The sequence below is a fragment of the Heterodontus francisci genome, chromosome 8 (genome assembly GCF_036365525.1).
Source record: "Heterodontus francisci isolate sHetFra1 chromosome 8, sHetFra1.hap1, whole genome shotgun sequence".
Taxonomy (NCBI): Eukaryota; Metazoa; Chordata; class Chondrichthyes; order Heterodontiformes; family Heterodontidae; genus Heterodontus; species Heterodontus francisci.
The window spans coordinates 87,518,921-87,537,513 of NC_090378.1; the positions used below are offsets into that span (position 1 = coordinate 87,518,921).

Below are 18,593 nucleotides of genomic sequence, written 5' to 3' on the forward strand. Positions count from 1 at the left end.
CCCATCATTGAGGATGGGGATATTTGTGGAGCCACATCCTCCAGTTAGTTGTTTAATTGTCCACCACCATTCACGGCTGGATGTGACAGGACTGCAGAGCTTTGATCTGATCTGTTGGTTATGGGATCGCTTAGCTCTGTCTATTGCATGCTGTTTACGCTGCTTGGCATGCAAGTAGTCCTCTTTTGTAGCTTCACCAGGCTGACACCTCATTTTGAGGTATGCCTGGTGCTGCTCCTGGAATGGCCTCCTGCCGTCTTCATTGAGCCAGGGTTGGTCTCCTGGCTTGATGGTAATGGTAGAGCGGGGGATATGCCAGGCCATGAGGTTATAGATTGTGGCTGAGTACAATTCTGCTGCTGCTGATATCCCACAGCGCCTCATGGATGCCCAGTTTTGCATTGCTAGATCTGTTGGAAATCTATCCCATTTAGCACGGTGATAGGACCACACAACACGATGGACGGTATCGTCAATGTGAAGGCAGGACTTTGTCTCCACAGGGACTGTGCGGTGGTCACTTCTACCAATACTGTCATGAACAGATGCATCTACGGCAGGCAGATTGGTGAGGACAAGGTCAAGTATATTTTTCCCTCATCACCTGCAGCAGACCCAGTCTAGCAGATATGTCCTTTAGGACTCGGCCAGCTCAGTCAGTCGTGGTGCTACCGAGCCACTCTTGGTGATGAACACTGTATTCCCCCACCCAGAGTACACCCTTGCCAAACTCAGTGCTTCCTCCAAGTGGTGTCCAACATGGAGGAATACTGACTCATCAGCTGAGGGAGGGCGGTAGGTGGTAATCAGCAGGAGGTTTCCTTGCCCATGTTTGGCCTGATGCCATGAGACTTCATGGGGTCCAGAGTCAACGTTGAGGACTCCCAGGGCAACTCCATCCCGACTGTTTACCACTGTGCCGCCACCTCTGCTGGGTCTGTCCTTCCGGTGGGACAGGACATTCCCGGGGATAGTGATGGCAGTGTCTGGGACATTGTCTATCCGGTATGATTCCGTGAGTATGACTGTGTCAGGCTGTTGCTTGACTAGTCTGTGGGACAGCTCTCCCAACTTTGGCACAAGCCCCCAGATGTTAGTAAGGAGGACTTTGCAGGGTCGACAGGGCTTGGTTTGCAGTTGTCATTTCCCGTGCCTAGGTCGATGCCGGTTGGTTTGTCTGGTTTCATTCCTTTTTATTGACTTTGTAGCGGTTCGATACAACAGAGTGGCTTGCTAGGTCATTTCAGAGGGCATGTAAGAGTCAACCACATTGCTGTGGGTCTGGAGTCACATGTAGACCAGACCAGGTAAGGACACCAGATTTCCTTTCCTAAGGGACATTAGTGAACCAGATGGGTTTTTACAACAATCGCCAATGGTTTCATGGCCATGATTAGGCTAGCTTTTTTTAAATTCCAGATTTATTAATTGAATTCAAATTCCACCTCCTGCAGTGGGATTTGAACCCATGTCCCCAGAGCAATACCCTGGGTCTCTGGGTTACTAGACCAGTGCCAATACCACTACGCCACCGCATGCCCTTTAACATCTCATCCAAAAGGCAGCACCACCAACAGTGCAGCAGTCTCTCAGTAATGTACTGGAGTGTCAGCCTGGATCATGTGTTCAAGTATCTGTTGTGCAACATGAACCCATAAACTGCTGACTCAGAAACCTCCTCAATTTTACTGACCATTCTGAGTGAGACCTGTTGGAGTTCAGCCCTTCTGGTGTCAATCACTTCACAGTTCTGTTGGCACCCCAGATGATCTCTAAATCAATGAAATGCTGGTATCTAGACACACCTGTTCACTTATTTACTCCTCAGTTTCTCATGCCTGTGCTAAGAAAGGAGTATAAATGTAAGGCAGAATGTATTACCGTCACCCTCAATGAGCTGTCTCCAGGCCTCTGGTTTTGATGTGCTGGCTTCTATCCTACGAAGGAATGTTTTATTTCCCAAAGCTTCTGTGATTTAATGAGAATTAACACTTTCTTTTCCTTTCCATACCAGCATTCAGTCCAACCCACTGGCTCCATTTTGAGGACACTTTTAAAGCAATTCTTCGGGCATTTCTCCTATATGAAGGAGAACATGAGGGTTGAAGGTAAGAGATTTAGAGCTGAATTTTATGAGGGGAATTGGGACGCTGACGTCAGGGTAAAAAAGATGTCCTGAGCCTGCACGTGCCAGCAGCGGGACGGCCTCGGCAATTTTACAATAGACGACTTCCTAATCAGCCACCTGTGGGATTGCCATCCAATTCAGGAGAGCTGGCAGCTCTGAAGCCTCAGCAGCACCATCAGGAGAGGTGGCTGCTGCTGGGAAGTGCAGGAGACCAGGGGCCTATCCCAGAGCCAAGTCATAGAGACACACAATACTGAAACAGGCCCTTCAGCCCACTGATGCCAACCATCAACCACCCATTTATACTAATCCTACATTAATCCCATTTCCCTCTCACATCCCCACAACTCTCCTACCTACACTAGGGGCAATTTACAATGGCCAATTTAGCTATCAACCCACAAGTCTTTGGCATGTGGAAAGAAACTGGAGCACGCAGAGGAAACCCACTCAGGTCACAGGGAGAACTTGCAAACTCCACACAGGCAGTACCCAGAACCGAACCCAGGTCGCTGGAGCTGTGAGGCTGCGGTGCTAACCACTGTGCCACTGTACCGCCACTGTGTCAGAGGGGAAACCCCTCCTGGAAAATCTTCCTTGCCTGTGACCCCCTCTTTCTTCCAGAAACCCTTCCCCATGATCTTCCACCTCCATTTAGCTTGCGGTCTCCCGCTACAGTTGGGGGTGGGGGGAGGGGTCACCCCGCCATCAGCAAAATGCCAACAGCACCATAAAATGGCCTCTAATTGGCTGCCCACCTCCCAACCTGCCTCTCAGGGGGCCCGACAAATCCTGGCTTTATTTTCTAGGGGACCTGGAACATGCCCTCAGGAAATTTTGGTTTTTCATTAGTTTGCAGTCTACTGCAATTCTGTCCTCTTGCCAACAAAAATTCTCCCAGAAGGGATAGAACTATTTTAAATGTCAAAATTAATTATCTGACTCCAATAGTTAAAACAACAGATGGTGTTAGCTGATGTATTTTGGCATACTGAATGTCAAATGAATGTATGAAGTGCTGGTTTGCTGTTATCGCCAACAGTAATTTCTAGTCTACTTTGCTGTTTTGAGCCCATCAAAAAGGCTTATTTCCTTCTACAAAAATAAAAATCATTATGCACTGCAATCATAAGTTCACAAAATGTGGTTTCCAGAACAGGCATGAGGAACTGAATTTTCTGCTCACATATGTATCTGACTAATTGCCTCCAGCCTGGGAATGGCTGTTATATTCCAATTGGTTATTAATGTCCCTCCTCATAACTTGCCATGCTCTAATCTATATGGTGTGTGTTTTTTTCTTTCATCACTCTACAGAATAAAGGGACCTTAATCAAGGACACAAACAAACTGAACACAGCTAAATTACAGAACATAATCTGGAACTGCAACTCACACAAATGCCTGTAACCCATATTACACTTCACAGCAGTACACAGTTGTAAAGTCTTAAATGTGGCAATCTCAGTGTCATTTCTTTCAATGGAGTAAAGTTTACCCTCATTTCTACCTCACTCTATTTTCAAAGAGTGGCAGTTCTTCACAGTGTCTGACAAGCTGTGGATTTAATAAGTGCTGCTTATGCTAAGATGATCTTGCTGAAAATATATTGGGTCATAAGTTTCTCTCAAATCCACAGCAAGGTGCAACTTCAGGCAACTGCAAGACTGGAAATCAAAGATGTTGCTATCCGAGATGTACCACTCTGCTGTTACCTCCTTGAAAATGGCATCTCACCCTCTGCCTCACCATGGAAATGCATTGAAAACCGTCAACTTGCTGTATTTGTGCGGTAGGTACAAACTAAACTCACCACAGAAGTTGTCATGTCCATTTCAATCTAAGTACCCTTTTAACAATGTGGTAAGTGTTAATTACTGTCAATCAACTTCTCTGGAGTCTCTTCCTTCAGGTTTTAATTGTTGGAGATTAATTTTAAAAATGTTCATTTTTTTAACTTTTCCCCCTTGTTTTTCTTCATCTCTTAATCCAATCATTCTTTCCTTCTCTATTTTTCATTCAGTACCTGATTTGATATTGAATTCACCCACTCTAATTTATACTTTCTTCTCAAACCTTACACAGTTGATCACAAAGTTCCTCACACTGATTGTTAAGGTGATAGACAGTTGTTTGCCCTGTTCACTCAGGTCCCAGATGCCCTTTGCAGGATGCCACAGTTATCAGCAAATCCAGCATCATGCCATGCGCAAAATTTAAGAACGTCAACAGGCAAGCGCATGTCGAACCAACTGCAGACACCATTCAACTTACTCCGACAGAGAATTACAGTCCATTGTTGCTTAAAAGGCAAGTAATGCACTTGTAACAGTTTCTAGCACTAGGATTGGTGGTGATTAATTGATACATGTATCTGAAAAACAACAAACGCTGGCTTGACTGCTTTCTTTCAAACATAATTTATGCAAACCAGTTTGCCAGCAAGCTGTGAGGAAGCCATTGTAAGTTTGGTATTTTTCTTTAAATAACCTACTTTTATACTAAGAAACAGCAGCACAGAGACAAACACCATAAACAGACAATAACGTCCCATTTTAGTCAGAATTCTATCATGCATTATAGTAAAAATTGGAGCAAAGTCAATTCCTGCTTTCTGGCACTACAGTGCCACTGTTTCTTCACTTCAATTTTTAAGTGGAAACTTACAGAGAGGGAAATATGGCCTTTAACTGCATTATTTCAGTGGTGTGACCATCATTGTCATCTGCTGTATAAGGCTTTATCTATACTAAACCCTTAGTCATTTGTTATTCATACTAATCATCTGAAAATCTATTTCAGATGTCAATTTATTGAGTCATACAATCACAAAATCATTCAGCACAGAAGGAGGTCAATTGGCTCATCGTGACTGTGCCAGTTCTTGGAACGAGCTATCCAAGTAGTCTCATTTCCGTGCTCATTCTTCATAACCTTGCAATTTTTTTGTTTTCAAAAACTCATTCAAATCCCTTTTGAAAATGACTACCATATCTGCTTCCGCCACCCTTTCAGGCAATGCATTCCAGATGTGTAAAAAAAAAAATTCTCCTCATATTCCCTCAGGTTCTTTTGCTAATTATTTTGAATCTGTGTCCTCTTGTTATCAACCATCCGAGCAGTGGAAACAATTTCTCCTTATTTACTCTATCAAAACCCCTCAACATTTTGAACACCTCTATTAAATCTCCCCATAACCTTCTTTGCTCTAAGGCGAAAAACTCCAACTTATAGATATAGAACATAGAACATAGAACATAACAGCGCAGTAACTCTCTAGTCTCTCCACATAACTGAAGTCCCTCATCCCTGGTACCATTCTAGTAAAGCTACTCTGTACCCTCTCGAAGCCCTGAAATGCAGTACCCAGAATTATCCAAAATACAGCCTAACCAGTTGTTAGAATGTTTAGAATAGCATACCTTTTCTACTCTATGGGCTGAATTTTCATGTGTGTCCCCACCCCACCGAAGGCAGAAATGGAGGTGGGGTTGGGGTGGGGCCGAAAATACTGGCGCTGGGCTGCATGTCAGTTCCAATGCCGGACATTTTGGAGGAGGCGAGCTCAGGAGCCAGGAAAGCCACCTACCCCCAAAAAGGTGGGCAGGCAATTAGGCAGGCTGGGGGAGCAGCACTCCTGGCAGGCCTAACGGCCCTTTCTGCCTGGGTGGGGGTTTATCCAAAGACCACCCTGTCGAGGGGCTCTCCCCCAAAGTGGTGGCCTGGCTGCTTTTTGTGTCTTTTTATTTAATTTTTTAAAAAGTAGCTGAGAGGGCACCTACTTGTTGAAGCAGCCTCCCAGTTACTTACCTGCACTGCACCCCGGTGCTTCCTGAAAGCTGGAATGCCTCTGATTGGTCCTCCAGCTTTGAGAGCCCACCTGACATCCTTAATTGGATAGGAAACCCGTCTCCATGCCTACTGAGTGCTAACCAACTAGAAAATCTCAACTTTAATCAGTTTCCCCTGGAAGCAGGTTTCTGACCTGAAAACAAATCCGGCTCCTGTTCCCACCTCTGTGGCAAAAAGTAAGCCCTATGTCTCTACCTATAAAGCCCAGAATTCACATGAAATTTCAACAGCCTTAACAACTTGCAACTTGTCCTACAATCTTCAAAATTTGAATATTGCTGAAAATAGAGACATTTTGTCAAAGCTTTTCGTCTTGTACTCATCAGGACAATTTGCAAGAATACCAATGTAAGGAAAAGCAACATTTATACTGTACAATGTATAATGTTGCTTTCCCTTACATTTGTATTCTGGTGAATTGTCCTGATGAGTGCAAGACACAAAGTTTGGACAAAATGTCTCTATTTTCAGCAATACTCAAGTTCTGTTCTACCAAATGGCTATTTGTAATCTTCAAAATATTGTACAGGTAAATCCCCAGGTCTCTCTGTTCCTGCACGCTGTGAAAACAGCACAGTTTAGTTTATATTGCCTCTCTTCATTTTTTTTCTCTCTTAATCCAAGCTTTCTTTCCCTCTCTTTATTTCTCTTTCTGTACCAAATTGACATTGAATTCCCCCATTCTAACTGATGTCACTTCAGACGTCGATATTTTATAGCATTGATTCTTTTCACACAGACAGCAGGTCTTACTTATTCTGGCTCTTTTTAAACTATGAGGTTGTTGCAGCTAACCTATTGTAATAATTTAGTGGAACAAAGTTATCCCTAATAATAAACATAAGGGATTTTATGAAATGCTGATCCAGCAATCAGTGATTTTTGCTGAACTTTATTACATCCATTACAAAGCAATAGAATGCAAAGCCCCTGTAATCAGACAGTTACATGCTTGGGCTTTAATGGAGGACTCGATTTATATACAACATACCCAAAATACATCTAATGGAGTGGTATAAACACACTAATTCAGAAAACACATGAGGGGATGCACAATAAAATCACTGGGCTGAATTTTGCATTGGGACCTTGGGGCCGGGAATGGACGCAGGGAGGCATAAAATCGGATGGGAGAAGTCGGACAGGACACCCCATCTCAATTTTGTCCATGGCTTCAAACATAGAGGGCGGAGATCAGGCAGTAATGTGGTGGGCAGGCAATTAAGACATATAACAGGCCTATTGACAGCAATTTTATTTGTGGTTTTAAATTTTATTATGGTGCATGAGATTCAAGGGGCTCCAGAGCCTTGTCTGCTTCAAGGAGGCGACATGGAGGCGGGAGCTCAGCATGAATACCAGGCAAGTTGGAGAAGCGAGGGCATCGGGCATCGTCTGATAAGTGGGGCAAAGGTCCCAGAACTGTAGGGGTGTCTTTCCCTCCATCGTGTTGTGTGGCACTACCACTATGCTAAATGGGATAAATTTTGAACAGATCTAGCAATGCAAAACTGGGCATCCATGAGGCGCTGTGGGCCATCGGCAGCAGCAGAATTGTACTCAGCCACAATCTGTAACCTCATGGCCCGGCATATCCCCCACTCTACCATTACCATCAAGCCAGGAGACCAACCCTAGTTCAATGAAGAGTGCAGGAGAGCATGCCAGGAGGAGCACCAGGCATACCTCAAAATGAGGTGTCAACCTGGTGAAGCTACAAAAGAGGACTACTTGCGTGCCAAATAGCGTAAGCAGCATGCAATTGACAGAGCTAAGTGATCCCATAACCAACGGATCAGATCTAAGCTCTGCAGTCCTGCCACATCCAGTCGTGAATGGTGGTGGACAATCAAACAACTAACTGGAGGAGGTGGCTCCACAAATATCCCCATCCTCAATGATGGGGGAGCCCAGCACATCAGTGCGAAAGATAAGGCTGAGGCATTTGCAACAATCTTCAGCCAGAAGTGCTGAGTTGATGATCCATCTCGGCCTGCTCCTGAAGTCCCCAGCATCACAGATGCCAGACTGCAGCCAATTCGATTCACTCCGCGTGATATCAAGAAACGTCTGAAGGCACTGGGTACTGCAAAAGCTATGGGCCCTGACAATATTCCGGCAATAGTACTGAAGACCTGTGCTCCAGAACTTACCACGCCCCTAGCCAAGCTGTTCCAGTACAGCTACAACACTGGCATCTACCCTGCAATGTGGAAAATTGCCCAGGTATGTCCTGTACACAAAAAGCAGGACAAGCCTAACCCGGCCAATTACCGCCCCATCAGCCTACTCTCTATCATCAGTAAAGTGATGGAAGGTGTCATCAACAGTGCCATCAAGCGGCACTTGCTTAGCAATAACCTGCTCAGTGACGCTCAGTTTGGGTTCCGCCAGGGCCACTCAGCTCCTGACCTCACAACAGCCTTGGTTCAAACATGGACAAAAGAGCCGAACTCAAGAGTTGAGGTGAGAGTGACTGCCCTTGACATCAAGGCAGCATTTGACCGAGTATGGCATCAAGGAGCCCTAGCAAAACTGAGATTAATGGGAATCAGGGGGAAAACCCTCCGCTGGCTAGAGTCATACCTAGCGCAAAGGAAGATGGTTGTGGCTGTTGGAGGTCAATCATCTGAGCTCCAGGACATCACCGCAGGAGTTCCTCAGGGTAGTGTCCTGGGCCCAACCATCTTCAGCTTCTTCATCAATGACCTTCCTTTAATCATAAGGTCAGAAGTGGGGATGTTCGTTGATGATTGCACAATGTTCAGCACCATTCGTGACTCCTCAAATACTGAAGCAGTCCATGTAGAAATGCAGCAAGACTTGGGCAATATCCAGGCTTGGGCTGATAAGTGGCAAGTAACATTCACGCCACACAAGTGCCAGGCAATGACCATCTCCAACAAGAGAGAATCTAACCATCTCCCCTTGACATTCAATGGCATTACCATCGCTGAATCCCCCACTATCAACATCCTAGGGGCTACCATTGACCAGAAACTGAACTGGAGTAGCCATATAAATACTGTGGCTACAAGAGCAGGTCAGAGGCTAGGAACCCTGCAGCGAGTAACTCATCTCCTGACTCCCCAAAGCCTGTCCACCATCTACAAGGCACAAGTCAGGAGTGTGGTGGAATACTCTGCACTTGCCTGGATGAGTGCAGCTCCAACAACACTCAAGAAGCTCAACACCATCCAGGACAAAGCAGCCCGCTTGATTGGCACCCCATCTACAAACATTCACTCCCTCCACCACCGACGCACAGTGGCAGCAGTGTGTACCATCTACAAGATGCACTGCAGCAATGCACCAAGACTCCTTAGACAGCAGCTTCCAAACCCGCGACCTCTACCAACTAGAAGGACAAGGGCAGCAAATACATGGCAACACCACCACCTGCAAGTTCCCCTCCAAGTCACACACCATCCTGACTTGGAACTATATCGCCATTCCTTCACTGTCGCTGGGTCAAAATCCTGGAACTCCCTTCTTAACGCACTGTGGGTGTACCTACCCCACGTGGACTGCAGCGGTTCAAGAAGGCAGCTCACCACCACCACCTTCTCAAGGGCAATTAGGGATGGGCAATAAATGCTGGCCTGGCCAGCGACGCCCACATCCCATGAATGAATTTTTAAAAAGTTAGCTATCTTAAGCATTGAACAGCTCAGAGCAGTATGTCATGAAATCCACACCTGCCAAAGTGAGACGTGTTGGTTTCATCATATCGAACATTAATTTTGAACTGTTGCTGGGCTGAAAAAAAAATGGCTTGGTTTAAAAGGCCACTGAAACATGGCTGCACATTTTGCATTCTAAAAGACAGTTGAAAAAAAAGACAATGGGAACTGCTCACTGTTTCAATTAACGAAGATTAGTCTGGGCAACAGTGATCCACATCTTGTCTGTTGAAGAGGCAGCGCAACCCCCTCCCCCCACCCCCCCACAACCCCCACAACCAAGAGCTTTGAAATCCACAAACTGCAGGAGCAGTTGTTCCAAATAAGAGGTTAGTTGCATGACTAACCAGCTGGCCAACTTGGAATTTTGAATTGTGCTCACACAACAGTTTGAAAAGACTGCAATTTGAAGACAACAGAGAAGGAGGGTCTTTTCATCTCTCTCTGTCTCATGACTTTCCAGGGATCCACGGAAACCACTCAAACCTCGAGAAAAGACTCCTGCAGCTAAACAAGTTTGAAAGTGTGCACTGGGCCCCAACGAGAACTGCAAGACACCTGCAACCAAAGACTTTACATCAAAATCAAAATCCAGTAACTGAACTCCAGCTATTACTTTAAACCTTTCCCCTTCTTTCTCCCCCTCTGTCTCCAATTGCGTGTGTTTATCGTGTATGTATACTAGCATGGTCACGTCATGCAATTCTAGTAATTTTAACCGAATTAGAGTTTTAAGGCTAATAAACTTGCACCTTTCTTGTTTAAATCTAAGAAAACCTGTCTGTTTGATTTCTTTGCCAGTGCAATTAGAGAGCAGTGAACAAGGATTCACTGAGGGGAAGCTAAAAAAAAACCCACGGTGTTTTAAAAATTAAACCCAGATACGACCAAACCAGGTAAAGGCTGAGAGGGGAGCCCTAGACCCCTGCCTCACCTGGTCATAGCAAGTAGTTGACTGGGTGAAACTTAGAGTGTGGAAAAGGGTCAGAAGTCCCAAGGTACTAAAAATGCTGGCAGAGCATTTGTCCCTCACCTCAGAACAGGAACAGGCAGAATATATAGAAACTGATGAAAGATCGCAGACCTGAAACGTTAACTCTGTTTTTCTCTCCACAGATGCTGCCAGACCTGCTGAGTATTTCCAGCATTTTCTGTTTTTATTTCAGATTTCCAGGATCCGCAGTGTTTTGCTTTTATTTTACTGAAACAGACCAGTTTACCTTAGCAAAAATTTGCCTGGAAGAGCAGAGGTTAGAGTTAGAATTTCGGGCGAGAAAGGGGGAAGAAGAATTCCAAGAGAGAAAGAGCAAGCTTTCCAGAGGGAAAGGTTTGAGAAGGAATTACAAGCACAAAAAGACAGTGAAATGAGACAGTTTGAATTGGCTAAGGAAACGTTGTCTTTATGTAGTGGAGAAGTCGCTATAATCCAAATGACCCTAGTCCAGAGACAAGCTTTGATTCCCGGTTAGTACCCAAATTTGAAGAAGATGATATTGAAGCCTTCTTCATATCCTTTGAGAAGCTTGAAAACCAGTTAAAGTAGCCTGAAGGAATTTGGACTCTCCTGCTGCAAGTCCAGTTAAAAGGACAAGCCTGCGAGGTTTATTCCCTGTTGTTGGCCGAGAGCTCCTCAAACTACGAGCAAATGAAACATGCTATCACCAGAATTTTAGGAACTCTCATAAAAATCCAATCAAAACTTCCTCAAATTTCAGAGAATTAAGCAGCTCTCATTCGACCGGTGGGTGAAAGCACTCAAAATTGACCATCCGTAAGAGGAATTAAGAGAGGTAATCTTTTTAGAGGAATGCACAAATTTCCTTCTGTACAACCTTAAGACTCATGTGGAAGAGCCAGGAATACTGCAACCCTTGCTGATGATTACAAGCTCACACATAGATCCAGGAATACAGGCAAACCCTTTCCTAATAACCCCCAAAAATTTGGAAACGATAGCAAAGGGGAATACAATAGAGGATGGTGTAGTCAGGAGAACGTGAACAGGAATGAAGGTTTGAGAACAGGGATAGGCACCGACATATTGCACCACGGACATTTGACAAAATTATTGACTCAGTCATGGACATGGGGGCAATTAACTTGTATATAAAGTGTATAGCCTATCTAATACCATCAAAATACAGTCCAAGTTAAAACACATTTCTCCCTATAAATAAAGTAGCTAAGCATACAAACATCAATGGAGAGCAGCACAAATGTACTAGCTAGATAGCAAGAAAAATAGTATGTAATGCCAATGCAAATTACTTTTGTTGATAGAATAGAGCTAGCTACACCATTGTACGGGGTGGTAGATGACCTATGTGGATTCACATTGTGTCAGGAGTGCAAATTCATCAATTAGACCATGAAACTCAAGGAGAGAATTGTTATTGTGGTTATTGAGGTGAAGCAGTAGAAATATCAGCAATAAGAAGATGGACCATTTCTCTCACTGCTGTTGTCACAAGACAAGTTTTTTTTTTATTTTTTAGAGATACAGCACTGAAACAGGCCCTTCGGCCCACCGAGTCTGTGCCGACCATTAACCACCCATTTATACTAATCCTACACTAATCCTATATTCCTACGACATCCTTACCTGTTCCTATATTCCCCTACCACCTACCTATACTAGGGGCAATTTATAATGGCCAATTTACCTATCAACCTGCAAGTCTTTTGGCTGTGGGAGGAAACCGGAGCACCCGGAGGAAACCCACGCAGACACAGGGAGAACTTGCAAACTCCACACAGGCAGTACCCGGAATCGAACCTGGGTCACTGGAGCTGTGAGGCTGCGGTGCTAACCACTGTGCCACTGTGCCGCCAATTTATCCTGTGATGGTCAATGTTTGTGCAACTTCTTCATCTGCTTGTAATATGTGTCTGAAGACAGGGCAGCCAAAAGAAAAGGCAGTGATCTCCAAATCAGGAGAATTTTATAGGATGGAGCAGATAGTACTTCAGAAGAGTCATGTAAAAGAGAAAAGCAGAGTGAGACAGGAGGCACAGAGAGATTAATGGAAGGTAGCCAAGACTAGTTTATTTGAAGGTAGCCCATTGTTCATCTACCTCTGTTCCTGCCAGCTTTTGACTTCAATTTATTCACCCCAGTTTCATTCTTACCCCATTGAAGTTGACCTTCCCCCAGTTAATTATTCTTACCCTGGATTTTTTTTTTTGTCTTTTTCCATAGTCAGCCTAACCCTTATGATACAATGATCACTATCCCCTAAATGTTCTCCTACTGATACTTGATCCACTCGCCCACCTCATTCCCAAGAACCAGGTCTAGCAGTGCCACCTTTTTTGTTGGACTCGCAACATACTGTTGTAGAAAATTTTCCTGAACGCACTCTAGGAACTCTTGCCCCTCACTGCCTTTTACGCTACCATTATCCCAATCTATGTTTGGATAATTAAAGTCCCCCATTAAAACTACCCTATAATGTTTGCACCTCTCAGTAATTTCCTTGCAAATTTGTTCCTCCATGTCCTTCCCACTAGCTGGTGGTCTATAGACAACACCGAGCAATGTAACCGTACCTTTTTTGTTCCTTAGCTCTAGCCAAATTGATTTTGTCCTTGACCCCTCTGGGACATCCTTTTTCTCCAGCACTGCAATGCTCTCCTTAATCAATACCACCACCCCTCCCCCTTTTTTCCTTTTTCTAGCCTTCTACCTTTGGATACACCTGGTATCCAGGAATATTTAACACCCAGTCCTGCCCTTCTTTGAGCCAGGTCTCTGTTATAGCCACAACATCATATTTCCACATAGCAATTTGTGCCTGTACGTCACCAGTCTTATTAACCACACTCCGTGCATTCACATACATGCACATTAACCCTGGTTTAGACTTTATTACTTTCTCGCTTACTCTGACCCCACCTAATAATTTACTATTCTCTACTCTCGTGCTATCTATCTCCTCCAGTATTCTGTGCATCTTGGTATTCCTCTCTAATACTTGCTCCTGGTTCCCACACCCCTGACTAGTTACCAGTTTTGCTTCCCTCCAATCTGAGCTTCCTCTCGGGTTCCCATCCCTCTGACAAAAATAAACTGGAACCCGCAGGAAAACCCAGAATCTGTCCGAAGTTCTGAAACCACTGTCCCTACTCCCAGCACCTGTCAGCTGTGAAACTGACACTTGTGATTTATTTTTTTTCAAAGCCGTTCTAGTTGGAAAGAAGCAGCCAATGGGAAATTTCTCATCCTTGAAATTACCAGTCACGGACCTCAAATTTTTTTTGCCACAGACACTGGTATCCACGTGCAGACCGGTGCGAGAAGTCCTCCTCAAGCCAGAAGAGAAGACACAGGGTGCAGGGCTGACACCCGAAAACCTGTGTTTTCCCATTGCAGTAAAACAGGACACACAAGGTCAGACTGGCGGAAAGTCAAGGAGAAGCCCGTCATCTTAATGGAGATCCACAAAAGCAGCCCTGAGAAGGCGGCCCTTGTGAGTGGCATAGTAGATTGGACTGTGGCCCTTGCTACCGAAATTAACTCCTCTATTAGTACCGTCCTATGCATGGTAGAACTGGACAAAATCCCTGAAAGTTACCAGAGTTTTGTCCTCCAAGGAACAGTGGCCCCTACCCTTCTAAGGAAATGGGCAAGCTCAGGGATACAGGGACCACTCAATCCTTGATGTTGGGAAAAGACCTGACACTTACCCCAGAAAGCCAAGGTCCTAATCAATAGGATTGGAGGAGGATACATCTCCATTCCCCTCTATCGGGTTAATTTACCATGTGACCTAGTCTCTGTGCCAGTCACTCTACGCATTATCCCTGAGCTGCAGGTAGTTGGGATAGATTTCCTGCTTGGTAATGATTTGGCTGGCAGTGAGGTGATAGTGTCCCCCATAGTCCTAGAACAGTCAAATGTGAAGAGAGAAACAGAACAGTTACAGGAGGAAGTCCCGGGGATCTTTGGGAACTTGAATGAAAGAGAGGAGATGCTCAGCCAAGCCTCCTTTATTAAGGCGCAGCAAGCAGACTCTAACCTAAAGCATAAAATGCAGACTGCCTGCTCTGAAGCAGAAGCCGCCCAGGTCCCAGAATGTTATTACCTGAAAGATGAGGTCATAATGCAAAAGTGGAGACCTCTGGGAGACTGGTAGAAGAGGAGAGGACAGTGCTACACCAGATTGTAGTGCCTCCAGAGTACCATAAGAAAATCTTACGATTTGCCCATGCCATTCCAATGGACGGACAGTGGGTGTCTGCAAGACCCTAAGCCGAATAAGCAGGCATTTCTACTGGCCTCACCTCTGGTCTAACGTGGCTGAATTCTGCAAGGCCTGTCACAATTGTCAGGTTGCGGGAAAGCCACAGTCCACAATTAAACCTGCCCCACTCAAACCCATACCAGCGTTTGGTGAATGCTTTGGCAGAATCCTGACAGACTGTGTAGGACCCTTACCCAGAACCAGGATGGGCTATCAGTACCTCCTCACTATAACGGACCTGGCCACCCAATTCCCTGAGGCAATCCCCCTCAAGAAAATTCATGTTTGAGGGACAAACCCAGTTCTTTACCCAGTATGGCCTTTCAAAAGAGATCCAATTGGATCAGAGAACAAATTTCATGTCCCATGTGTTCCAGGATGTTGTCCACAGCACAGCTGAAATCCTCAGCCTACCACCCACAGACCCAAGGAGTATTAGAATAGTATCATCAGATCCTCAAAAGCCACAGCTTCAGCACGTTTGAATTAATTTATGGACATGAGGTGCGAGGCCCCCTGAAACTAGTGAAAGAAAAATTTCTGGAGTGAAGGGAGGAAACCTCACTATTAGAGTGCACGTCCATATTTTGTGAATGTCTCTTTAACACCTGTGCTGTGGCCAAAGAGCACTTAAAAGCCACACAGTAAATCATGAAGAAGCAGACAGGCACACTGAGACTCAAACTCTCCAGCCAGGAGATCAGGTCTTGGTTGCCATTACCAAGCAATCCCTTTAGAGCACGATTTAGTGGTCCATATAGTGTAACCAAGAGGATCAATTAGGTAAATTAAGAACACAGGAGCAGGAGTAGGCTATTCGAGCCTGCTCCATCATTCAATAAGATCATGACTGATGATCCACTTCAATGCCTTTTTCCCACACTATCCTCATATCCCTTTATGTCATTGGTATTTAGATATCTGTCAATCTCTGCTTTAAACATACTCAATGACTAAGCTTCCACAGACCTCTGAGGTAGAGAATTCCAAAGATTCACAACCCTCTGAGTAAAGAAATTTCTCCTCATCTCTGACTTAAGTGGCTTCCCCATTATTTTGAAATTGTGTCCCCTGGTTTTCGACTCCCCGACCAGGGGAAACATCTTAGCTGCATCTACCCTGTCTATCCCTTTAAGTATTTTGTAAGTTTCAATGAGATAACCTCTCATTCTTCGAAACTCTAGAGAATACAGGCCCAGTTTCCCCAATCTCTCTTCATAGCACAGTCCCACCATCCCTGGAACAAGTCTGGTGAACCTTCGTTGCACTCCCTCTATCGCAATAATATCCTTCCGAAGGTAAGGGGACCAAAACTGCACACTCCAGGTGTGGTCCAACCAAGGTTCTATACAATTGACGCAAAACTTCACTACTCATGTACTCAAATCCTCTTGCGATAAAGGCTAACATACCATTAGCCTTTCTAATTGCTTGCTGCACCTGCATGTTAGCTTTCAGTGACTTATTGATGAGGACACCCAGGTCCCTTTGTACATCTCCACTTTTGAATCTCTTACCATTTAAAAAATACTCTGCACATCTGTTCCTCCTACAAAAATGGATAACCTCACATTTTTCCACATTATATTCCATCTGCCACTTTCTTGCCCACTCACTAAGTCTGTTCAAATCCCCTTGAAGCCACTTTGCAATTTTCTCAGAACACACATTTCCACCTAGTTTTGTGTCATCTGCAAACTTGAAATATTATCATAAGATCATAAGAAGTAGGAGCAGGAGTAAGCCGTCCGGCCCCTCGAGCCTGCTCCGCCATTCAATAAGATCATGGCTGACCTTTTCGTGGACTCAGATCCAATTACCCGCGTTCTCACCGTATCCCTTAATTCCTTTATTATTCAAAAAGATATCTACCTTAGCTTTAAAAACGTTTACTGAAGAAGCGTCAACTACTTCTCTGGGCAAGGAATTCCATAGATTAACAACCCTTTGGGTGAAGAAGTTCCTTCTTAATTCAGTCCTAAATCTGCTCCCTCTAATCTTGAGGCTATGCCCTCTTGTCCTAGCTTCACCTGCCAGTGGAAACATACTCTCCGCTTGTATCTTATCTATTCCCTTCATGATTTTATATGTTTCTATAAGATCCCCCCTCATTCTTCTGAATTCCAATGAATATAATCCCAGTCTACTCAGTCTCTCCTCATAAGCCAACCCCCTCAACTCCGGAATCAACCTAGTGAACCTCCTCTGCACCCTCTCCAGTGCCAGTACATCCTTTCTCAAGTAAGGAGACCAAAACTGCACACAGTACTCCAGGTGCGGCCTCACCAGTACCTTATACAGCTGCAACATAACCTCTCTGCTTTTAAACTCAATCCCTTTAGCGATGAAGGACAAAATTCCATTTGCCTTCCTAATTACTTGCTGTACCTGCAGACCAACCTTCTGCGATTCATGCACAAGGACACCTAGGTCCCTCTGCATAGCAGCATGCTGCAACTTTTTACTATTCAAGTAATATTCCTTTTTACTGTTACTCCTACCGAAATGAATGACTTCACATTTATTAACATTGTATTCCATCTGCCAGTCCTTTGCCCACTCACTCAATGTATCTATGTTCCTCTGCAAAGTTTCACAGTCATCTGCACACTTTGCTCTGCCACTCATCTTAGTGTCATCTGCAAACTTTGACACCCTACAAGTGGTCCCCAACTCCAAATCATCTATATAAATTGTAAATAATTGCGGACCCAACACCGATCCCTGAGGCACACCACTAGTGACTGATTGCCAACCAGAATAGCACTCATTTATCCCCACTCTCTGCTTCCTGTCAGTCAACCAATCCTCTATCCATGCTAATACTTTACCCCTAATGCCATGCATCCTTATTTTATACAGCAGCCTCTTGTGCGGCACCTTGTCGAAGGCTTTTTGGAAATCTAGGTACACCACATCCACTGGGTCCCCATTGTCCACCTTGCTCGTAATGTCATCATAGAATTCCAAAAGATTTGTCAAGCATGACCTGCCCTTCATGAACCCATGCTGCGTCAGCCCAACGGGACAATTTCTATCGAGATGCCCTGCTATTTCTTCCTTGATAATAGACTCAAGCACCTTCCCCACTACAGAGGTTAAGCTAACCAGTCTATAATTCCCCATCTTTTGTCTACCTCCCTTTTTAAACAGTGGCATCACATCTGCTATTTTCCTCTGCTGGGACTACCCCAGAGTCCAGTGAATTTTGGAAAATTATCGCCAGTGAACCTGCTATCTCTCCCGCCATCTCTTTTAGTACCCTAGGATGCATTCCATCAGGGCCAGGAGACTTATCAATCCTTAGCTCCATTAGCTTGCCCAACACTACCTCTTCCGTAATAATGATTGTTTCCAGGTCCTCACCTACGTTCGTCTCTTTGTCAATTACTGGCATGTTATTAATGTCCTCCACTGTGAAGACCGATACAAAATACCTGTTCAATGCCTCGGCCATTTCATCATATCCCATAACTAAATTCCCCTTCTCATCCTCTAAAGGACCAACGTTTACTTTAGCCACTCTTTTTCGTTTTATATATTTATAGAAACTTTTGCTATCTGTCTTTATATTCTGTGCTAGTTTTTTCTCATGTTCTATCTTACTTTTCTTTATAGCCCTTTTTGTGGCTCTCTGTTGACCTTTAAAGTTTTCCCAATCTTCTAGTTTCATGCTGCTTTTGGCCA

At 44.6% G+C, this 18,593-nt stretch overlaps 1 protein-coding gene across 12 annotated transcripts in view; it reads left to right on the forward strand.

The window, feature by feature from the left end:
• The window catches only part of LOC137373001 (uncharacterized), a 236,496-nt gene that overhangs the window by 108,766 nt on the left and 109,137 nt on the right, over positions 1-18,593 (forward strand). For 10 of the 12 annotated variants that reach the window (XR_010975553.1, XM_068037632.1, XM_068037638.1 and 7 more), the window contains 3 exons: positions 2,015-2,108; positions 3,768-3,920; positions 4,279-4,438. Coding sequence is in view for 11 of the 12 variants with exons in the window: in XM_068037632.1 (XP_067893733.1) it covers positions 2,015-2,108; positions 3,768-3,920; positions 4,279-4,438 (407 nt within the window). In the remaining variant the exon portion in view is untranslated. Of the gene's footprint in view, positions 1-2,014; positions 2,109-3,767; positions 3,921-4,278; positions 4,439-10,126; positions 10,397-18,593 lie in introns of those variants that run through there. The other 2 variants (XM_068037631.1, XM_068037635.1) reach the window with 2 other exon arrangements.